This window comes from Lithobates pipiens, unplaced genomic scaffold (genome assembly GCF_037356315.1).
Source record: "Lithobates pipiens isolate NorthernLeopardFrog02 unplaced genomic scaffold, aLitPip1_a1.2 Scaffold_10, whole genome shotgun sequence".
In the NCBI taxonomy this organism is placed as follows: Eukaryota; Metazoa; Chordata; class Amphibia; order Anura; family Ranidae; genus Lithobates; species Lithobates pipiens.
The window spans coordinates 69,279,842-69,303,746 of record NW_027507686.1 but is presented as its reverse complement, the minus strand read 5'-3'; the positions used below and the strand labels follow the sequence as shown (position 1 = coordinate 69,303,746).

The following is a 23,905-nucleotide window of genomic DNA, read 5'->3' as shown; positions in this document are numbered from 1 at the left end:
CTTTTAATATTCGCCGAAGCAGCCTGGAGCTCCTCTTTAAATTTCTGTGTAAAGTTCAACTTTAAGGTCTCCAGAAACTGAAAGTCTGATTGGCTCCTAGGAGGAACGTGTCACCTTTTTATGATTGGAGTGCCTTGGCACTGATCACATGACTGCCTATCACAGGGAGCCTGGATTCTCACAATGACAGCCCTGGCAGGTTGCTATAGAATGGAAACGTAGCATTGTATGTGTATGCAGCACACAGAACTGGCCTGCTGTATACAGGCACACAGAGAGGCCAGTGATGATAATATGGGAGGTGCTCACCACACAGGAACCCTCAGTCCTCTTCCAGCCACAAACCTGCTCAGCCATCTCGGTGTCAGTGATCCATGCTGCCTCCACCAGCACGTCACGTGACCCAAACTTTCAATAACTTTATTTACACCGGGCAAAGAGATGAAAGCTCCAGATTACATATGGCGATGTCGCCTCTTCACGAACGGGACTGCACACTTCCGGCCTAATGCCGTCCTTTCCTCTGTCAGTCACAAACGACTGCACAGCGGCCTCTTTTGTATACAGAAGAGCCAAGCCTGCTAAAACGTATATGAAGGGGCATTACGAAACAACGTTTTTGTTTTTAACATACAACCTCCAGTACATTGTACACTAAATAACATTAGAACCGGTAAATATTATAAGGGAGAGCCGAGCACATCAGCTTAGTTGGAAGATACCACACAAGGCCAGCGGCCAATCACAGAGCACGGCATCATCGCCTATTCTCCGACAAGCAAGCAATGAGAAAAAAGGCGGGAGCCCGTCAGCTGACATAGAGCTACCAATGAACGCCCAGTTGCCTCCTGGCCAATCCGAGTTTGATATTTGAACAGACAGTCTTCTCCCCGACCAATCAGGAAAAATGACGTCGGCGGGCGTGTCTTGCGCTCGGCGGGTGTCTATTGTTGCTGTGGGTATGAATTATTGCCCCCATTGCAGAACGTTACCAACACACAGTGGGGCCCTTATCCAGTTGGGCTCTGAGCGAAGGGGGCGCTACAGGGGAGCTGAGCCACAAGAGGCCTAGCGCCATTTCCAGCGGTTTGAGGTCAGCTTCCGCCCCTACTACTCCCATTGCCAGCTGAACTTCCGGGGCGTTTCCCTCGTCCACTTCCGGTGCGCTCAGACGAACATCCGCCCTGTGTCTTTATCTGTAATCAGCGGCAACATGAGCGGCCTAGACCCGCGGAAGATGAAAGTGACCGAGCTGCGAGCTGAGCTACAGCGCCGGGGACTAGACTGCCGAGGCCTGAAAGCAGAGCTCAGCGACAGGCTGCAAGAGGCGCTCGACTCCGAGCTGCTCGGCGGGGGTGACGAGGAGAAGGCGGCGACCACCATCAACCCGGGATTAACGGAGGAAGAGGAGGAGGAGCGGGCCTTGGAGCTAGGCGAGGGGGAGGACGAAGACGACCAGGCCGCGGAGGCTGTAGAGGAGGAAGAAGACGAGGAGGCCGCCGATCAGGAGCCCCCCGGGGAATCGGGCTGTGTTGCCACCGAGGAGGACGAGGAGGAAGAGATGGAGGAGGCGGCTGAAGCCGGGGAGTCGGTGAATGGGGCTGCATCGGCAGAGAACAAGGACGGAGAGAAGGCGGCAGCTGGCGGTGAGTGTACCGGAGGATGGGGGAGGGGCCGGGGGAGAGCATTGTGGTCTGTACACAATGGAGGCCGCCATTTTGTCGCCATACAAACAGTCCGCCTATAGGATGGATGGGGGCATCACCGGGGAGCCGACATGGCACCGGCCACCGGGGCCGACAAGGCCTCTTATACATGGCGCAGATGGATGGGGAAGGACCACCGCCATTGTTTATGCGGGGAGTTGGCGATGATCCAATCAGCACTGCCTCCGATTCTCCGGCTCTGATTTGTCTTTGTCTGATCGGCCACCATTCCTTCATGTACGATAAAAATTGGGGTCTGGTTGTGTGAAGGGGGAGGGGGCATCTTAATGCTCGCAGAATCTTAAACTTCTCTTTTCTCATCATGGATCTATGAGTAGGAGGTGTAGGCACAGCCCTTCCAATCAGCATTCTGATGGGTCACATAGGCTGTAGTCATGGAAACCTGTGTACCATCTTCCCCCTCCCCCACCTGATCAGAGGAGCTCAATCACATTGTTGTGATCATCGATCTCCAGTGATTCTTCCCCCCCCCCCCAGCATTTGTTTGGGGTGGGCTTCACCGGTGTGGTCTAGGGATGCCGCCTCATCCATTCAAACCCAAACACACATTACACAGAGTCTGAGGTTGATTGAGGTGATCATTAAACCTGGTGACTTATCTGCATTAAATTAGCCTCAGAACCCGTGTAATTCATATGTTTGGGTTTGAAAGGATGAAGTGGAACCTGTAGTCTGATCTGTCAGTGGTGCAGGGTTTTCTCAGGTCATTGGTTGCTTACTGCATAATGCTGGCAATATTATTCATATCAACAAAGGGGTGTTATTAAATCCTATGATGGGGCACTGATTCTGGATATTTTTCTTCCCCCCCCCCCATTGGCCACAGTCTGCCACACACACACACGGCAGTAAACTTCTTTCCAATATGATGGAAATCCCCCTCTAGACAGTTGTCAGAAACCAGTAGTACAAGATTTCCTTTCGCTTTCATTCTTGATGATGACTGCTAGTGATGTGGTAATGTAGCCTTTAGTTATATTGAGGTGTGAAAATCCTTAGTACTTGGACCTGATATTTATTATCTTACGGCCATATTCCACTGATGAGCAGAAGTACAGTGTTGGACTTCTATACTCCGCACGCTTGGCTCTTCAGATTGATGGGTTCTTGGTGTTCTGGGAATTTAATTGGTGGGCATAGATTTTGAATGGGCTAAAATTCGCTTAGGGCCAGTTCACACTATGCATGCACGTGATACACACTGGAACATGCTGTGCGTTCCTGTGCAATTCACACCTCATGCAAAGTGCACTTCATTTGCGTTCTGCAGCCAGTGTCGGAACAAAGTTAACACCCCCGAATGCAATGGTACTTTTGTACCATGTGATCTGGTTGCAGTGTGTTTTAAAAAGTAGTGCATGCACTACTTTTGGTGCAGTGCGATTTTTGCACTGCAGAGCCACATGTGAATCAAACAGGAACACAGTGTGTTCCTATGCGATTTCATGTGCAAGCATGTGAACCGGCCCTTAACCACTTCACCTCCGGAAGATTTATCCCCTTTCATGACCCGGCTATTTTTTTGCCATACAGTACCGTTTAATGGCTTTCCGGCCATCAAAGGACAGGCTGTGCAGCTCTTGTTCTGGGTGGACGTCATATGATGCCCCTACAGAACGTCCGCTCTCACGTGCATCATGGCGATTGGTGGTGTGACACACCGTTCCACCGATCTTGTTAAAGTCTGACGGAGGCTCTTTACCACATGATCGTCTGTGTCCAATCACAGCTGATCACAATGTAAACGGGAAGAGCTTTTGGTCGGCTTTTCGTCACTTGTGTCTGACAGACGCAAGTAGAGGAGAGCCGATCTGCTCTCCTGACGGGAGGGGGGGCTTAATATCAGTGCAGCCCCCCCTGGATGCCTACCCAGAATCCCCAGGGATTGTCACCAATCTGGACCACCAATCAGTGCCCATCCCCAATGCCCATCAATGCCATCCATCAGTGCCACCCATAAGTACCCATCAATGACTGAAAAAACTTACTACTTTACAATTTTATAGCAAACTGTGTTTTTTTTTTTTTTTTTAACCGCAGAGGTGATCAAATACCAACAGAAATGGCCCCCCCCCTCCAAAATAGCTTTTCTTTACAAGGTTTCTATGTTTTTTGCGCTATAAACAAAGACTGACTATTTTTTTTTTTTTCTTTCTGCTATAAAACAAATTTCTTCATCAATTTAGGGCAATGTGTATTCTGCAACATATTTTTGGTAAAGCGTATATTGATTGTTTTGCACAAAAGTTATAGCGTCTTGTTTTTTAGTAGCGGTGATCAGCGACTTAAAGCGGGACTTCGCTATTGTACCAGTCAAATCGGACACCTAAGACCCCTTTCACACTGGGGCGCTTTGCAGGCACTAAAAATGGCACCCGCAAAGCGCCCTGAAACAGCCGCTGCTGTCTCTCCAATGTGAAAGCCCTGAGAACTCTCACTGGCAGGATGCTCAAAGTCCTGCTAGCAGCATCTTTGGAGCTGTGTATACATCGCTCCTGCCCACTGAAATCAATGGGGTAGCTACGCCGGCATAGCCCTGCTGTAACAGCGATTTGCTTTTATTTTTATTTTTTAACCCTTCTCGGCCACTAGTGGCTGAATAGCACCGCTAAAGCGACACTAAACAATAGTGCCGCTTTACCGATGACCCGCGCCATAGTGTGAAAAGTGTCTGATACATTTTGGGGATCAGTGCTAAAAAAAAGTGTACTGGCAGAGAAGGGACCAACATCAGGGGTGATCAAGGTGTTAACTGCGCCTAGCCTGCGCTTTCTCACAGCGGAGGAGGTGCTTTGACCAGGGGAAGGCATGGATCCATGTTCATGCTTTGCAAGGAACACAGGATCAATGCCTTCCCTTCTGGCAAGTCTGCCTGGTTTAAATATGCAGATTTCCATTCTGCCTGTGTACTGTCTAATCTGCAGGTTGCGGCAGACACCAAGTCCGCAGTACCCACTGCTGGGCTCCCACTGTGTGATCAGGTCGCTGGGGGCACACGCACCCCAGACTGGGAAGTGTCAGATCACATACTAGGTATGTGATCTGGCAGAGTGGCCACCCTGCCACTGTGTGTGTAGATAGAGATAGATATATATATATCTATCCATCTCTAGATTTACACGAAATCGGCTAAAAATAGCACCTGAAAAACGCCCCTGCCACCCCAATGCGAAAGCCCAAGCGCTTTTACACTGGGGTGAAAAAAGTCCTGAAAGCAGCATCTTTGGGACAGCGGAGGAGCAGTGTGTACACCACCTTTAGAATGAATGGCCACCACTGCCAAAGATTCGTCACACATTTAACCCTTTGGCCGCTAGTGGGGGTTAAAAGCGACCCACTAGCGGCTGAATGGATAAAACCTTAACACTAGAGGCACTTTACTGCTAATGCTGCCCATTGCTCGGTGTGAAAGGGCTCTTGTTGTCCTTTTTGTATTGTGTGCAATACAATGGGATTGATTTACTAAAACTTGAGTGCAAAATCTGGTGCAGCTGTGCATGGTAGCCAAACCGCTTCTAACTTCAGTTTGTTCAAATACGTTTTTGACAATAGAACCCAGAAGCTGATTGGTTTCTCTCCAGAGCTGCAGCAGATTTTGCACTCTGCAATGTTAGTCTAACCATACACAGAGCACATTTCTATGGGTTGCAGGAAAGATTTGCTTGATTCTCCCACAAACAGACTGTAATGTGGGGATCTCTCCTGGCGGAGGAAGCCATCCCCACTGGGAGAAGACAGTGGTTATAGTTAGCAGCTGCTATTGATCACAAGAGAATATGGCAGGCTGGTTGTACTAAGTTGCCTCAATTGGCTTGGTACATTCGAACTGTGTATGGCAAGACTTGGTAAACTAGCCCCAATGTTTCCTAAAATGTCAGGACAAAAGCTTTTTTCGTTTTGTAAAGAGTAGGAAAATATTGAAACTTTGGTCATATTTCTGCTGCTGTCCGGGCCTTTTACATATCTCCCATCTATACAGTATCCAAAAATAAATAACACTAAACGCCCCCCCCCCCCCCCCCCCCGCTCGACATGCACTTCATGTAGTACACTACATACTTTGATTCCCATTGCTGACTTTAAAAATATTGGTTGCCTGACTGTCTCCAGGTTTAATATGCACAGACCAAAAAAGCTTGTAGCCAGTGAGGGTGCAATACTTGTACCAGGTCAGTGATTTTGAATGTTTGGAAACCTTTTGATGGACAGGAGTTGAGCAACTAGTACTTTGCAGACGGTGAGCACAGCAATGACAGCCTGTGATTTAAGCTTATTAAAGATTCAGAATATCCAAGTTTATTGTAAATGGACAGGCTTACCTTTGAAAATGTATATGTGCCACCCTATTGGATGTCAGTTAATCTGTCTGTAGATTAGGCCATGGGAGGTAAAGGTTGAGAGGTTACCTTTTGTCTGCCAGATGCTACGATGCAAACCGCCAGACCTAAAGTGGTCAGTAGATGGCTTCTCCTGAATGTGTGGAACTGTATCGTAAAGGAGCCCTGCAGTTTAAAAAGGAATGCAAACCATTAGCCTGTAGAGGGATCTTTTGATGCTTCTAAAGAGACCAATTGAGCGCCGTCTGTGTTTTCATTTGCACTAACATACAATATTTCAGTACAAGCTTTCAGGGTATGTACCCTTCTTCAAATTTTATATATATATATATATTATTAGAGCTGCACAATTAATCATCAAGAATCGTTATCGTGATCTTGCAAAGAATTGCTCTTCTGAAGCCACTGCCATCAAAAGAGAGGAAGGGGAAAACTGGGCAGAAAATCAAAACATTCTTTATCATAAAATAAGATTCTTTATATACTCCACCCTGAAGTTGAAGATCTGACCCCCCCCCCCCCCCCCCCCCCCACAATCGGCACCTTTCATGGGGGAGGGGGGGTGCAGTTACCTGGATAGTCCAGGTATCCGCACCCACTTCCGGGACAAGACCGCTGCAGATTGGCCCCCCCCCCCCCCCCCCCGGTTGTGTTCTGGGAAACGCACAGTTCCCAGGACACAGCGGGGACCACCATAGACACGCAGCGCGACTTGCGCATGCGCAGTAGGGAACCGGGCAGTGAAGCCGCAATGCTTCACTTCCCGATTCCCTGACAGGATGGCGGCGGGGGCAGCAGAGAGACGAGCGATTGCTCGTCATCTGCCGCCGACATCGCTGGACCCTAGGACAGGTAAGTGTCAATTTATTAAGTCAGCAGCTGCAATATTTGTAGCTGCTGGCTTTTAATATATTCTTTTTAAAGGTGCAGAACCACTTTAAGTATAAACATTATAACGATATGTCAATGGAATAGACATTGTGTGTAAGTGAAAAAGTTTAACCACTTAAACACTAAACTTTTTTCTGACATTTGTTGTTTTCAAGTTAAAATCATTTATTTTTATTTTTTGCTAGAAAATTGCTTAGAGCCCCCAAACTGTGTGTGTGTGTATATATTATATTCCTTGATTCATTTCATTGCCTGTGTAGTTTTTAGGGCTGCAACTAACCATTATTTCCATAATCTTTTACTTGGCTGATTTATGGTATTAATTGATGCATTTTTTGCTTTTTATTTTTGGGCCAATTTGTTGTTGGGTAGATTAAAAAACAAATTGCTGTAAACGCACTACATGCTTTTTTGCAATTTCTCAATTGAAGTCTATTGATGCAAAAAAGCATGGTTTTGCGTTCACAAAAGTCCTAGGCCCTTTCCAAATACACAGCATCTGTAAAAAGTGAGAATGTGTCCCATTGGAAACCATGTTAAAGTGGACCTTCCGCTCATTGGAATCAACCCCCCCCCCTCCGGCGCCACAATTGGCACCTTTCAGGGGGGAGGGGGATGCAGGTACCTGTACAGTACAGGTATCTGCACCCACTTCCGGCGTAGATTCTGCAGAAGGTACGTCCCTTTCCGCGGAATCTACGCCCCTTTACGAAAGTCCCCCGCTGCCTGCTGGGAAACACATGGATCCCAGAGACAGCGGAGACCATCCTTATTGCGCAGCGCGACTCTCGCATGTGCAGTAGGGAACCGGGAAATGAAGCCGAAAGGCTCCACTTCCTGATTCCCATAACCAAGATGGCGGAGGCAGCACCCGAGAGACGATTGAGAGATCGGCTTCGGGTGCCGACATCGCGGGCGCGCTGGGCGGGTAAGTGTCACTATTTTAAAAGTCAGCAGCTGCAGTATTTGTAGCTGCTGGCTTTAAAAAAAAAACGGCGGAACTCCCAGCGCACTCCCGCTTTAAATGGACTGTAGTACTTTTCTGCAAAAAGCACCAAATGCATAGGTGTGAACCAGGTCTAAGACAATTAGTAGCAGCAGCATGCTTTGTGAAATATAAGGCACAGTACTGGTAAGTTACTTTAAATGTAATTGTAATGCCTTTTATATTACCTCCAGTCTATCAGCCTCCACCTTCTCTGGGTTCAGATGCTGATCTTCCCTGCAGTCTTTAAAGTGATTGTTTTAATTAAAAAAAGTCATACCTGCTGTGTAATGGTTTTGTACAGAGCAGCCCTGAGTCTCCTCTTCTTGGGTCCCCCCAATGCTTCTGGCTCCTCCTGCCTTCAGAGTGCCCCAATGGCAAGCTGCAAAGTATAGTACCGTATATAGTGTCCCTATAGCAAGGTAAAGAGAACTTCTGCCTTTAGAACGACCCCTTTCCTGGCCAGGACTACATGTCCCATGTGGCATTGCTCCTCACACATTCACAAGTTCTCAGGCACTTACTGATGTGTGGAAGATATACTGAGCTGGATGTGTGCTGCACTGTATTTCCTGATAAGTAAACCATTAATGCAGTCTGTATGCAGGCCAACTAATCGGCTGGTCGCTTAATCGATTTCTGAAAATAGTTTTCAACCATTTTCATAATCTATTAGTTGTCTCGGCCTTATAGTTCTTAAAACAGTTCAGCAGATTATAATCTTGTACAGCGGATTTGTGGGACTATTAATGTTTTAACCATGATTCACACAACTTTCACCCAAAAGCCACACCTTTTAGTTGAATCTTATTCGGAAAGTGTGTAAATCTTCATGAAAACATTGTCATTTTGGTCTTTATATGCAATTCTCATCTGATATGCTTGTTTTTTTTTTTTTTGTGCTGGCCCATAACTGGGACATTCATTTGTTAATGCTCGCTTGTAGATTTTTGCTACCAAATTTTTCTGACAAATTCATAAACTCCCATCGTGCTTTTTTTATTTATTTTTTATTTTTTGCAAAGCATGTTCTTGTTATAAATATTTACTCTTCTGTATTTTGCAGCTGCCGAAGGTGATAAGAAGGACAAGAAATCGGATACAAAAAATTCAGGAGCTGGACGCAAGGGTGTTAAAAGAGTACGCGAGGAAGAACAACGTGGACGCACATTTCATGAATACAAGGAGGAGGGTTATTATAGCCGGTAAGGTTTTACCTTATGATTTATTGGTACAGTTTATCTTGGACCACTTGAGTGTAGAGGTCGACCGATGTGGGTTTTTCTCTGGCCGATGCCGATATTTAGAAATCATGGCGGCCGATAGCCGATATATGATGCCGATTTTTTTTGGGCCGATATGTTAGGCCGATTTTATTTTACTTATTTATTTTTAATCCCCCTTGATCTAACACACCTTTCCCACTGGGGCATTTTTTAAGGCGCTTTTGGGCTAAAAATAGCGCCTGTAAAGTGCCTGCAAAATGGCTCCCCTGCAGTCTGTGTGAAAGACAGAGTGCTTTCACACGGAGGCGATGCGCTGGCAGGATCTTAAAAAAAAAAGTCCTGCAAGCAGCACGTTTGGAGTGGTGTATACCGCTCCTCCACCACTCCTGCCCATTGATATGAATGGGCACCACTGCCGAAGCGCATGCAATGCGATTTGGCAGCGGTGCTTCATGGGCGCATTTAACCTCTTCCTTGGCCACTAGCTGGGTTATATGTGCCCCACTAGCAGCCAAATGGCACCGCTAAAATGATGGTAAAGAGCCGCTAAAACTTGCGTTTTACCATCAACGCCTGCCCGCTCCAGTGTGAAAGCAGTCTTCATAAGTGATACAGAAAATTTCTTACACTTAAACATTTATTAAACAAAACAAACCTCCAATCAGTTTAGTTGTATGTATGATCTAGATTAAAAAAAAATAAATATATATATATATATATATATATATATATATATATATATATATATATATATATATATATATATATATATATATATATATTAAATAAAAACGGGTAGTCAAAACTTTTGGACAAAAAAAAAAAAATGGGCTAACTTTACTGTTTTTATTTTATTTTTATATTTTAAATGGTGTATTTTTTTTCCCAAAAAAATGCATTTGAAAGACCTCTGTGCAAATGCCGTGTGACATAAAATATTGCAACAACCGTTATTTTATTCCCTAGGATCTCTGCTAAAAAAATATATATAATTTTTGGGGGGTCTAAGTGATTTTCTGGCAGAAAATACAGGATTTTTACTTGTAAGCAACAAGTGTCAGAAAAGATTTAGTCTTTAAATGGTTAAACTGAGAACTTCTACACAGAGATGACTTCATTCATTCAAGTGTAAACATTGTATCATTTAGTTCTTTTCTTGGCAGTCTGCCCAGAGAGGAGGAAAGTGTTGCTATGACGACTCAGGCAACTCACACTGACTTCTTACAGAAGTCATTTCCAAAGTCCCGCTGTAGAATCGGCTTTTTATCAGAACAATCGGCCGATGCCGATTATTTAAAAAACGGCAAATATCGGCCGATATATCGGCCGGCCGATATATCGGTCGACCTCTACTTGAGTGTGTATCTCTCTCACATACATATATACACACTTTTTTTTTATCTAAAAAATACCTCCTTAGAGCAGGCAAAGCCTTCCTTTCAGACCCCCTCCAGTGCGATTCTGATGTGGTTTGACTGCTCAGCTTTAATTGTCACCTCCAATAAGAGGATTTGAGAGCCTGGAATCAGGAGCAGCAATTTTAATGCGTAACTTTTTGTGTAGAATTCCTAAATAGAAGATGGATATATATACACAATTGTTGCTGCACCCATTTACATAACTGTATATAGCTACAAATTATATCTATAAGCAAGGCTATCAAACACATTGTGCAATGTGTGGAGGAGGGGATTATTGCAGTGCCTAGTATTAATAGAATATGACATACCAAGATTGAAGGCAGTTAGATGCAGTACAAGACATAAAAAATAAACATAATTCTTTATTTGAAAAAATTATTCATAGAATTATGTATTCTCAAAAGTAATACATTACACAACACGGTACAATAGATAAAATAATCCCCTGCTCAATGTGATATAGTCGATTTATTTCGCTGGTCAAGAGTCCCAACATGTTTCACCATTATCATGGCTTCTTCAGGGTACCATTCTTTTGACCCACAGAGACTAGCAATAGCTATAGATAACAAATGAACAAACAATTATTCTTTACAATATGATTAAGTGAACACCACCTGTTACCTTAGCCAAGGCAATTAAATGTATTAGTAATCACTATTAGAAACTAAACAGAAGAATGAAATTTAAGTTTGATAGAAAAAAATAATTGTTCATGGTTCCATACATACCCCTGGCTCATCCACAACCCCACAACTGATGAAGTGCTCTCAAGGGGAGGAAAAGGGGACATCCAGCCCTTTGCATCACCAATGGTGACTGTAGGGGGTAGAGGGGAGACCGATCAACACAATTAATAGCAAAGAAATTAAATATACGTATGCAGGAAAAATGTATACCTTATGCATGCCAAATGCAGAATTAATGTAGAGGGACTACATATCAAAAACCGCCAAGAATATTTCGAAGGATTTAGGATGAAAGGTAACACACTGTCAGGCAACCTAAATGCACACAATGATGCAGGGAGACCCAAAAGACAGACCCATAAGACAGGGGGCCAAATAAGGATAGCAAAAATAAAAAATCCATAGATAAGCTCACTTGAACCCTAATATGGAGTTCTATAGGTGTCCACCAGCCAGAGGCAAAGGTTTGTATCCAACATAAGAGCCCAGCCTGAACATAGGCTATATAGTAAGTAAGATGCTTAATAGTAAGGCCCCTGTTGATACGAAGAGGAAAAATGTATATAATCCTAATGTATAATAAGCCAAAGACAGGGAAGGATGAGAAGTTGTGGATCAATATCAGCCTATACCTAGTAACTAACCTTATGCTCGTGTTCCATGGAAGGCGGCGTCCCCAGAGAGCCAGCAACCAGCCGTTGGCTGGAGGGTCTTATATACCCCCCACTCATATCGGCGTTAAGACGTGGACGTCAGCCGTAGGCGACATCAGTGTCGCCATGCGCAGGCGCAGAACGCAAATGCCGTCAGAGCGGACTAAACACTCTGTACGGCAGCCTGCTCAGACTCCTATGCCTACAATCTCCTACAAAGTGTTAGCGATGACAGTGCTAGGTAAATGAGATGGATTACTCCGGAATAGAGATGGCGGGGGAGGGGTGAAGTCAACACGAGACGGGCATAATGCACAAAAGATGCTGTAATGGGCACTGTTTCCACAATACAGCGCTTGGGGCGTCCATACAGACACCAGAAGGCAAAGCACCGAGCTGGTCCACCCGAAGGGAGCCGATCACCGAACGGGACACGGGGAGAGAAGTCAGGGGCAGCAAAAACACCAAGAACAATATAACGGTTCATAGAGGTGTTACCAGATAATTACTCACTGTAACAAATTGCCAAAGGAAAAGTCAGGCAGTACTCAATTAAAAGGTATATAATGTATAAAGTTATAAAAAAAACACAGAAAAGAAAAATAAGGAATAATGACCAAAACCAGAATTAAATTCCACAAAATCCAAAATATGTAAATACCAAATAGAAGAAAGTAAATGGGTAATGATAAACAATATTAAACAAGTACAATACAAACTTATTAATGAACATACAAGACAGTTGGTCCCAAGAAAAAAGAAAAAAAGTGTCACCCATCCCTATCCCCCCACTCAGGATACCCAGTAGGCTTACGGCAGGCATGGCGGATACTTAAGCTGGGTTAAGCCTGGATATGTGCAGGACAAACTACAGAAAGTGTTTAAAAGTAATATTCACTTAATCCAGGATATTGCATGGCGTCTAAATTATATATCCATTTTGTTTCAAGTTGTAGTAGAGTGGAATCTATTTCCCTGCCAATGTGTATTTTGTTCTTTTGGTTTGGCACTTGGTGTCTCAACAATTTAATTTATTTTTGCAACGTATGGGAAACCTGCATTTTAAAATGGTACAAATGCAATATTACCGGTTATGTCCATATGAATACTGCCTACTCAGTCTTCATATGGAAATTTATTTCTAAACCCTTCTGTTCCATGTCATTGATAGGTCATAAGACTTATAGCTGAAGTTCTATTATGTATTCTGATAAAAATGTGCCTGGATTGGTGAAAGGGGGTTAACTTATCATTCATTTACTTTGCTAGTTCCAAGTCTCCTGCGCCTACTGTAGAGGCATTTGATGAAGTTGAAGACAGCGTGCTGTGTCTTGATGCATGTAAGTCATTGTATCTATATTGTCCCACTCTAACTTAATTTCCTTTTATTTTTAAAGTGGTTTTAAACCTTACATGACATCTGAACAAAGCGTATACCTCCAACTGTGTACTTGTGTCAATTAAAAATGGCAAGTGTCATTTTATGTCTGCTGCTTTGTTCCATTGCTATCAGCATTAATCACTTCTGACAAGTTTTCCTGACACCAAGAAGAAAAAAGGTGACAGGGAGGACCTCCAGTTGATTAACAGCCTGAGCTCTGTTCTTGTGGGCTGTGTGGAGGGGGTTCCTTCACTCTCGCCAGTCAGCTCTCAGACCTCTCCTCGCTGATCTGTGCATTGTGTAACTTCAGCTTTCTGAGCCTTTATTTTTTTTCTGAACGATCAGACAAGCATATAAATTCAGCACTTTGTAATGATATTTGTGTAGGCGGTTTTGTCTCATCAATGTGCATCACCTGAGGATAGTCTTGTTTTTATTTATTTTTTTCCCCACTGGGTTTACAATCGTTTAAAGAGGAAGTAAACCCTGATGGGTTTACTTTGTCTCCCTGCAAAGGTAAACCATAATGGGCTACTATGCATCGCATATTAGCCCGTTATGTGTCACTTACCTGACACAGGAGCCAGCGATGTCACCGCTGTCCCCTGTAGTACGGAGTGTCCGTCGTCTTCCGGTTATCGCTGCTCCGGCTACTCACAGCGCCGGAGCAACGATGATGTTACTCCCACGCATGCGCACGGGAGCCGTCACTAACGGCATATTGCTGTTTAGCAGCGGCATGCTGCTAACGGCGATAGTGCGCCTGCACGCCGCTGTCTACAGCACATGTGCTGTAGACAGTGGTGACTTTTAGTAAATATCTCCTAAACCCATGTAGGTTTAGGAGATATTTCTTTGACTTACAGGCAAGTCTAGATTAAGGCTTACCTGTAGGTCCAAGTGATTTGTAAGGGTTTACAACCACTTTAAATGTCTTAATTTTGAGATTTTCTCTTACTAATAGCCCAAGTGACAATGTTATCCCGTAGAGAGACAAGTTTGAGGGACACAATATGCCCAATTGCTTAAGATTATATACTTTTTTTTTTTTTTTTTATTTATTTTTTTTTTTTTTCTTTAAGAGGAAATCTGTTCACATTTTTAGACGTGTACATGATTTTATTTTAGATTTTCATATAAAATGGGCATTTACCAATGAGAGCTCTTATGTTCATTTTTATGTTAACAAATTGTTGGCATAATGGCATATCCAAATGGCCTTTATTTGTTTTTAATTTCATGAATAAATAACCCAGGAACAAACATTTTAATATATTGCAGGTTATGCATATCATTTTTGTTATATTCAATATACACCAGGGGTGCCCAACCAGTGGCCCGTGGAGCCTTCTGATGTGGCCCGTGACCTGCTTTGGGATAGCAGGTTCTCAAGCTCTGATAATGGGTTACGGACCCACCATCCCAGATCATCAGTGTTTTAAATTAAGCCAGCGGTAGAGGAAGCAAGCGGCTGCAGAGGGAGCAGAGCCGCATTTGCTGATGCGGCTTGTATAGCGCCGGCTCCTGTCCAAAGCAGAGTGATACCAAATGCATTCTGCCTGGGACAGCAACAGTCAGCGATACCTGAATGGAAGACTGTTAAAGTTATTTTTATTACTAAAAGCTGTGTATATATGAGCATATCTGTTCTGCAGTGGTTACTGGGCTGCTTTCAAACTGATCCACAGGTGCAGTGCATTGCACCTTCAGGTTACCTGCAGTGAGTCATAGACATATGTTATCTGCGGGTTTGGTGCGCCTTCAGAAAGTGCATCACACGTGCAGGATATAAGACATTGATAGGAAAGTTCAGCTAACCTGCAGGAAAGCCACAGGTGCATTGTACTGCACCCGCAGTGCAGGAAAACTGCCGCACATCAGTGTGAAAGCAGCCTTGGGCTCCTTTCACATGATCGGTTCAGCCCACGTGGACCCTCCATTCACCTCTATGGACGGACTTGTGTCCATTTGCCACCTACCTCCAATCTGATCTACAAAAAAACAAAACAAAAGGGGATCCCCTTCCATCTGATTGGATCAGATAGGGGGGTCCACAGATTAGAGTGGGTTGTCCATGTCCACTCTGCATATACAGAGCGGACACAGATCGGTCTTCCACCCGCTCCACTTATTGTGGCCCTCGCTCTTCAAAAGGTTGGGCACCCCTGATAGATATATATATAGTGGAGATTACCTGTCCTCGGGTGTGTGGGGTTTTTTTTGGGGGGGGGGGGGGGGGTGGTTCCTTTCCCTTATTTTCTTAGAAAAAAAAAATTGAATTTACGTACATACCTGGTCTGCCAGAAATGCAGAAACTATCTCTTCTGACAAACTGAACTACTAATCTCCCTGCTCCCCTGTAATGGAGATGTACAAAGGCTGGTATATGTGAAGTTTAGCCTGGGTGGCAACCATGACACTCTTCATAGATACAGGGGAGGAGTGAATGTAGCCACCCAGGAACAGGAAAGGAGTTATTTTTAGGATTGCCAGGTGACAGATGGGGAGGAGCTTGAAAGATGAAACAAATGCCTCGTCTAAGGACTGGTCAGGTGCAGTATGTGCAATCTTTTGAGGGTGTTTAGATTAAATCCAAGGTGGCATGTTAGGTTAAAAAGCATTCATGTTTAAATGTGAGTTTTGCCTAGATTCTTGCTTATGCACTCTATTCTTTGTTGCTTGTTCATGTAAGTTTAATTTTCTGATGCCCATGTATTCTTACAGCCAGCTGTGATCTGCAGTTTAAGATGGATAAGGACCGCTTTGGAGGAAGACCTCTCTTTTCTGAGAAGTTCCCATCTTTGTGGTCAGGCTCTCGAGCCACTCATGGGATAACTGAGGGCAAAGTTTACTATGAAGTCAAGGTGCGTTTTTCAGTCAAATTTCTAAGTACTATGTTTTTCTTCTTCCTATAGCAGATGAGAATATGAAGGTATTTTGGTGTAACTGTTGCAATACAGTGGTGCTTTGAATAGCGCTTTTTGAATTCTTAAATTGGACAGGAGTGATAAGGGACTGCATAGTAAGATATGCCATTTATTTTACTATAAACTTGTTCAGCATAAAGTCTGATATTGGACAGTAATATGGAGCAAGGCATTGGCAAAAGAATACCTGGTTTATTTTGCCTATTATAGGCTGTAATAAAGCGGAGCTCAAGTCAGTTATAAATTGAAATGATTTATGGCGTCCCCCTGTATAATTGCCACTTGTAGTTTCTGGGGGCATAATGCAGAGCATTACTTGTCATGTTGACCCCTGTGCCAGCCAGTGTGTGTGGTGTGTTTGTTTTTTTGTATGTTTGTGTCTTCATTCTGTCTATGCTCTTGGCAGCACTCGCTGCATGTCTTGTCATTGCACTCATTTGTTTTTTCTTTATTCCACCTAATGTATAGGTAACGGAAAATCTGCCTGTGAAAGAAGGCTGTACAGAGGTTCCTCTGCTCCGTGTCGGTTGGTCTGTATATCAGTCCGCTCCACAGCTGGGTAATAACATCTTCCATATGCATTTTTATTTAAATTACACATTTCTTGCATACCTGCAATATTTTTTTGTTTAACTCTTCTCACTGTTTTGTTTATCAGGTGAAGATGACTTGTCCTTTGCTTATGACAGCCGAGGTTTGAAGGTTACCAGTGCACACTTTGAATCTTACGGGGAATCCTTTGGTGAAAATGATGTGGTTGGCTGCCTTGCTGTAAGTTCTAGCTTCTTTATATTTTGCTTTGTGGTGTTCAGTTGTATGCTATTGGCCATCTTAATCTGTCCTACAAATGGTACAAGATGAATGATTGCCAAAGCACCATGGGTGAGCTAAAAAACAACTTTGCAGTGCAGCTTGCTTTGCAAATAAAAATCTTTGTTTTTAGACAACGTAAGGGGTGACGCACTGCTGTGAATTGACTAATTCAAGTTTTCTTAAAGTAGAAGGAAAGCCTACACAAACACTCGCTTGTTAAATCTTTAACTCCCCAATTCCCTGTTACTCCTATGCGTGTGCTACTAAATGCTTGTATTTCTCTACTGTCGCATGACGGCAAAGCTTTTTGTTGGTCTGTGTCATGTTGGAAGGCTGACGATGCTGCTAAACTGTTTGCCCTCCGAGCCACCTCTCCTAATCACAAAGAGCAGCGGCCTCATCCTGGCATCCATAGCTCTAAAGGTGGTGTTGGCCAGGAGACTCTTCACAACTGGCTGCAGAGAAAAGATTGGGCATTGCAGTCATGTGACTGCAGTGAAATGGGTAAAAAAAAAATATACCTGGAATTTCAGAGCAATGAAGAGGCACCATTTTTTAAAAGGTGGGTTATTGTGTAGCCTACATTCTTCAGCGGTGGACACCTTTTCAACACAGGTGCTGGCTGAAGTAGCTGAATCTGAGCAGGAGATTACAGCTTTTATCTGTTGGCCAGATTGGAAACTACATATTTAACTCTTGCTACCAGAGCAATGTTGGGAGGTCCTGTAAAAGTGATCGGCAAAGCTCTACAGCCCAGGATGGTTCTTTGCAGAGAGCTTTTAACTTTTAGAGCCATGACTCAAGACTTTGACAGCAAAAACGTTACGTGTGTATAACCCAAACTTAATTTTTGGCTAGAGTAGGAAGGTTTAAACATCTGCCTGTGGGTTTGAGGAATGCCTCAAGAAAAACCAGAGGATTAAATATTGCCTCACTTTATCCAAAACTTTTTTTCTCTCGGGATACTTTATTCAAACTAAAGGTTTTCCCTTTATCTTGCATGGCTAAATTTGGACTAATGCGTGTAAAACCATTTTATCTATGGATAGCCTTTTTCCTAACAAATTTGTGTCTGCGTACGCTGCCTGTGGCACATTTAACCCACTACCAGCTTCTAAGCTACAGAATGGACCTTGGTTCTGGAACAGTGCAACTCTAGCCTGTTTGCAGTAGTTTGTATCAGAAATGACAAAAAAAGGAAGACTGAAGTGTTTGTCTTGTATGTTTTTACTGCAAAGCATATTTGAAGTGTTTTTTTTTTTTTTGTTTTTCATTGTCATAAGTGGTTTTCTTTCTACAGAACCTTGATGGTGACTCAGTGGAAATATCTTTCTCTAAAAATGGCTCTGAATTTGGGCAGGCATTTGTTATAGAGCAAAGTACACTGGGAGAGCAGGCACTGCTGCCCCATATTTTGTGCAAAGGCTGTGCTTTCCAGGTGAACTTTGGACAGAGAGAGGAGCCCTGGCATGCTCCACCTGAGAACTTTACATTCCTGAAAGAGTTTGCAGATGAGGATCGTACAAGGGCACCATCACCACCAAAAACCAATGAGGAGTGTGAGGTAAGCAGGATGTTTGTAGGACTAGGCTTCTGTTTGTAGATAAAATTAATCAGCTGAGGTTGCTTTGGATGGGTTCATTTGAAGAAATATACTTTGTATGGTATCCATGAATCGTCGAACCTCTCCTCGGTGTGATCAACAGGAGGTTATTGGCGACCTAGAGTTTTGACAAGACCTTGGTGTAGGCTTGCAAAGTCCTAGTCTTGTAGACGCCTAGTTTACTTTCAGAGGGAAGCGCCAATAAGTAAGAATGCAATAAAAATGCTACAAACTAATCTGATTGCTATAATCCTATTAAATACTTTTTTTTTTTTTTTTTTTTTTTTTTTTTATTCATTTAAGGTGTTTCTTATGGTTGGCCTCCCAGGAACTGGAAAAAGTACATGGGCTCAAAAACACATTAAGGAGAACCCAGACAAACAATTCCAGCATCTTTGTACAGATGCTCTGTTGCCACAACTGAAGGTGAGCACCATGAAAGAAGAAAATCTGGTTTAATTCTAGCATTATCATTTATTTTTTTTCTTTCAGCAGAAATGCAAGCAGCTGATGTGGTTTAATATCCCCTGTGTTTTTCACAACTAGGGTGGTGTGTGTGTGTGTGGTGTTTGTTTTTTATTTATTTTTTTCACTCTTGACATTAACCATGAATATTTAGACATTCAAATGTGAAGTTTTTTGGGGGAATTTCCTAGGAATATTATTGCTACTGGTAAAACCAAGGTGCATATTGCTAGAAAACATGCCTATACAGATTGCTGCTCTGAACTTGTGCTTTTTTTTATCAAATAGATTTCCAGTAAGCATGGAAACAACTTTACAGCTAGGCACTGTCTCCTTTCTGTTATAATTCCAACAGGATACTGGGGTATATTCTGACCCGTGGTGTTGGTGACACTGCAGCATAAACATACTATTGAACTTGTTCTTTATGTATGTGGGCTTGGTGTGTTGCGGCAGTGTACAAGGCCAAATGGCGGAATAATTGTGCTTTTGCATATGCTGGCGTCTAGTAATATGCTTTCTGTATTGGGCAACTGTATTCTTTGTAGTTCCAGGTTCTTATGTGACTGGATCTTAACTTTTTTTTTCCCTTTGTCCTTTTCTCTATGCAGACAGCAGGACCAGATGCCCCTGAGGAAGATGAGAAAGCTAAGGACCATCTTGTCCAGGTAGCAACTCAGTGTTTGATCAGGCTGGTGCCACTGGCTGCCCGCAGGAAGAGAAATTACATTATTGATCAGGTGAGAAGAGTGAAGTGTTTGGTGATACAAATGATCTACTTGACTCAATTGAGTATATATATATATGTATATATATATATATATATATATATATATATATATATATATATATATATATATATATATATATATAATATTTTTTTTTTTATTGTATATTGACAAAAAAATAAATTTTCTCTGCCCTCTTCACAGTGCACTGTGTACAGCTCTGCACAGCGCAGGAAAATGCACTGTTTTAAAGGGTTTCAACGTAAAGCTGTGGTACTCGTCCTCAGTGATGAAGATTGGAAGAAAAGGTTGGAAACGCGCAAAGAGAAGGAAGGGGAGATTGTCCCTGAATATGTACTCCTGGAAATGAGAGGTTGTTAATCTTGCTTGTTGAAACACTAATATTGGTCCACTACCAATTTCCACTCTAATTGGCATGTCTTGTCTTATTCAGCCAACTTCGTTCTCCCTGCAAAGGGTGATTTTCTAGATGATGTTCTGTATGCTGAGCTGGGCCAGGAAGAGGCAGACGCTCTGGTACAGAAGGAGAAAAAGGAGGCACGGAAGCAGCTTCCCACCAATGAAAAGAGACGAAACCGTATGCCAAAGCGCACACGTTCAGATAGGGGACGCGGCGGTAACCGTAAGCAAAACCAGCTTTATTCTTTCACACTTATGCTGCTATTGGTCAGTACCTACTGACCAATACTTTCAGACCTACCCCTGACAATTGGGGGGGGGGGGGGGGGGGGGTTCATTTAATGAACACAGAATATATCTTGGCATTTTGTCCTAAGAAATTGGTTGCCAAAATGCTACATAGATCACTTGTACTATGCCAGCATGCTTAGACAGCCTTCTGTTGGGCTGTATTGTAACAAACCACTTTCCCAAATGTCAATCTGAAAGCCGTCTTTGTATGTCTTAATGCTCTTTCCCCTCTTAGGTAACTTCCAACAACAGAGGAACTTCAGTAGCCGTATGTACATGCAGCACTCAAGGCCACAGCCCTATCATCAGCAGCCACGTCAGTACTGGGGTGGAACCCAAAGAGGGGTGAGGAACTAAATTTATAATTTTTATTTCTACATGTTGGGTCAGTTACACATAGAATAGATTTAAAGGATAAGCTCATCCTTCGTAACATGTTAAATGTGTATCCAGGATGTAACCGGTTACTAAATGAGCAGCCTCTGAGGTACAGGCATGCAGTTACTCGGTCTGCAGGAGCCTGACATTGCAGCTGTGATCTACTAATCACAGGTGCAATGCTTTACAGACAATAAATGCACCCCCTGCATCTTCTTTTTTTTTTTTTTTTTTTTTTTTTTTTTTTTTTTTTTTATAAAAATGGACTTTATGGAAGGGCTTGTTGACAAAGGGGCAGTTGCTTCAACACCATGCATCTCTTGCTAAATTATCTGATTTTACAATATAGGGTTACCAGGATTTCTATGATCGTTATGCTGAGCCACAAAGATACTATGGACAAGCAAACTTCAGGCAGCAAAATAGAGGGGTAAGTTTTGGAACAGATTTTCTGCGACTGTTAAAATCCCAATGAAAAATGTTGTTCACAATTGCATGTCATAAATTTGCACTATGGTAGGTTTTAAATGAGCAGCAATAATTTATTTTTTGGTTAGACACTGTAGATTACTCCAATATTTAGTACCCATCTTGTAATTTTGGTTCTAGTGGTTGGTTGGAAAAACTGCCTCCCAAGCCAGCCAAGCTTGGCTTTAAAGTGGTTTTAAACCTCAGGCATGAATATGAACAAAGTATATCCCTCTATAGTGTGTACTTAAAAGCGTTCATTTCTGTCCACTGCTTTGTTCCTCTATCAACATGTCACTTCTGAGGAGTTTTCCTGATACCAAGAGAAATTATGGCACAGCCTTTGACTGACAGCCTCAGCTCTGTTACTGTGTAAAGGAGGGTGTATCTCTTCCCTCCAATCAGATCTCTTCTCTATACTATAACTTTGGCCCTCCACCCCCCTACTTTTGAGAGATTATGTATAAATTGTTCCCCTTTTAAAGGCAGGGAAAGACTGCTGCTAATAAACGGGTACAACTTGTGTAGGAGGATTTGTGATTGGCCTCAGGTGGTACACAAATAAAACATCACTGGGTATATGTCAGGGGTTTACAGCCACTTTAAGGTTTTATAGGCTGGCTCCAAGATGTTTAGATCAACTGGGAGGTTTCCTCTAGCTTTTGTAGCATTGCTGGGTAATAAGTAGGAGCGTTTCAGGACCATCTGCCGCCTTAATTGATCACTCTGAAAATTATACATACAAACCACAAATTCATTTTAGAATTATAACCAAAGGGGCAATGTGTAATTAGTACAGTAAAGGATTTTACTGGAATTCAAAATCACACTTCTAAGCTCAATTGATAGAAAGTGATGTAAAGCAGTGTGATCAATATGCACAACCAGATAATAAACCTAAAGGACATAAATTCATACTCGCTTGTGATCCATGTACACCTATCTGTGATGGATTTAAAAAAAAAAAAAAATGCAATCAATAAACAAGTCCAATTCGCGTTCACGCGTGATCCTCGCACACCATCTCTGACCAGTGTTGAGTTTAAAGTTCCAAGGAGAAATATTAATCCAGAGGCCCACAGGACTGCCACCAGCAGTCCCTGATGGGTATAGGCTTCCCTTAATACAAGGGCCAATAAAGGAGCAAAACAATCTGGGGTCTGAGGTGGCTGCTACAAGTGTATAATCTGATGCAGGTGACACACAATCCCACTTCAAACCAAGGCCATTCAAAAAAGCCCTCAGTGTAACCCATAAACTTTTATTAACCTAAATTGTACCTGCGTTAGGTGCCAGAGTAACGGCACAACAGTATCATGCCAGTATCATGCCACCACCTTCCCTCAAATTTCAAATCGTAAAGCTCACTTGTGGACTCCCTGATAACATCACTATGACAAAACGTATAGGGATAGGAGGGGACAGAGCAGTCTTGACTTTTTTTGCATGTAAAATCTGAAATGCATGTAGCCTTGGCTGTCTTGACTTTTGGATTTATGAATTGATTTGACGTGCAGTGTTGCATAGTAAAAAAAAAAAAAAAGTTTTGGTAAATGTATTGCTGTCTTGTCCTCAAATAACCAACTTTCTCTTATATTCCCCCCCCCATTTCCACAGTGGCAGAACTATGACAGAGCACCATACTGGGATTACTATGGGTACCGTGGATACCGGTGAATGAAGTCATCACACAGGGGAAGGCAGCTCGGGGTGGGGGGGGGGCTTGGTTTGTATATTTCTTTTCTACATCCAAAAAAAGAAAAAAAAACAATTTTGTGGAGGAGAAACTGCAGAGCATGTAAAAGGTCAGAGACTTGATCTCCTTTCAACTTTTTTGTGTTTGTTGATCTTGGAGCCTGCACAGGTTCACAACTCTGTCCAGTCTTGTCCTCCCTCTGGCTGAGGTGGACTGTCCATTTTTTTTTTCTTCAAGAGCGTTATGGGACAGACACCTGTATGAATGGGGGCTCCGTCCTGCCCTGCATTCTCCTGCCTAGCTAGGAGTATTACGCAGTGATTTTTACTTCAGTCTCATCATAAGCCTGTAACCTGTTTAATTTTTATGCCAAGAGAAGAAAACATTTTTAAGAAATAAAACTTGTGTGATGTAATTTCTCTCCAGTGTTTTTGTGTTTAATTGACACATATTGGAGGTGGCTGTTCTATGGGCATAACCAGTACATTAGTAAATGCAGTCTGTTATTGGACTAGGACTTGGAGACATTACTGTGATATACTGTTATTGAATTAGTCCACATTATGGTTGCCTCCACTATGTAGGAACCATAGGTACATTTTTGAGGAGGAACTAAAATTCAGAAAACAATTAGTGGGTGGTTCTGAAAAGCAGAAAGTAAACCTAAACATGGGGATGTTTTTTTATTTGCTTATTTTGTTTGGCTATTTAATCTTGATTGTATGTAAATGACTGGAAGAGTAAGTGTTCCAAATGTGTGTTTGTTTTTTGTTTTTTATTTGGAGGGATTCTCCCATGTCAAAAAT

The 23,905-nt window shown here is 42.8% G+C and overlaps 2 protein-coding genes across 3 annotated transcripts in view; one reads left to right on the top strand and one right to left on the bottom strand.

Annotated features, from left to right (window-relative positions):
• Positions 1 to 502, bottom strand: part of TTC9C (tetratricopeptide repeat domain 9C) — a 30,442-nt gene extending 29,940 nt beyond the window's left edge. Inside the window, exon 1 of one of the 2 annotated variants that reach the window (XM_077455817.1) lies at positions 346 to 502. In XM_077455817.1, coding sequence (XP_077311943.1) covers positions 346 to 357 — 12 coding nt within the window. In that variant the 5' untranslated portion in view covers positions 358 to 502. Of the gene's footprint in view, positions 1 to 309 lie in introns of both variants that reach the window. The other variant, XM_077455816.1, reaches the window with a different exon arrangement.
• A 467-nt stretch (positions 503 to 969) lies between these two features.
• On the top strand, positions 970 to 23,518 carry HNRNPUL2 (heterogeneous nuclear ribonucleoprotein U like 2). The gene is made up of 14 exons (XM_077455815.1): positions 970 to 1,646; positions 9,007 to 9,145; positions 13,199 to 13,269; positions 16,035 to 16,174; positions 16,706 to 16,796; positions 16,896 to 17,008; positions 18,351 to 18,614; positions 18,957 to 19,079; positions 19,730 to 19,858; positions 20,051 to 20,219; positions 20,301 to 20,489; positions 20,793 to 20,902; positions 21,285 to 21,365; positions 23,021 to 23,518. The coding sequence occupies exons 1-14, from the start codon at positions 1,214 to 1,216 to the stop codon at positions 23,078 to 23,080; spliced, it is 2,112 nt and encodes a 703-aa protein (XP_077311941.1). The 5' UTR covers positions 970 to 1,213; the 3' UTR covers positions 23,081 to 23,518.
• The last annotated feature ends 387 nt before the right edge of the window (positions 23,519 to 23,905 follow it).

What these genes read in the sequence shown, in the direction of transcription:
- HNRNPUL2 (XM_077455815.1), top strand. Translation starts at nt 1,214, where the DNA reads ATGAGCGGCCTAGACCCGCGGAAGATGAAAGTGACCGAGCTGCGAGCT. An exon ending in AGAGAAGGCGGCAGCTGGCG is followed by an intron (nt 1,647 to 9,006) that starts GTGAGTGTACCG and finishes TGTATTTTGCAG; the next exon opens with CTGCCGAAGGTGATAAGAAG. An exon ending in CTCTGTTGCCACAACTGAAG is followed by an intron (nt 19,080 to 19,729) that starts GTGAGCACCATG and finishes TTCTCTATGCAG; the next exon opens with ACAGCAGGACCAGATGCCCC.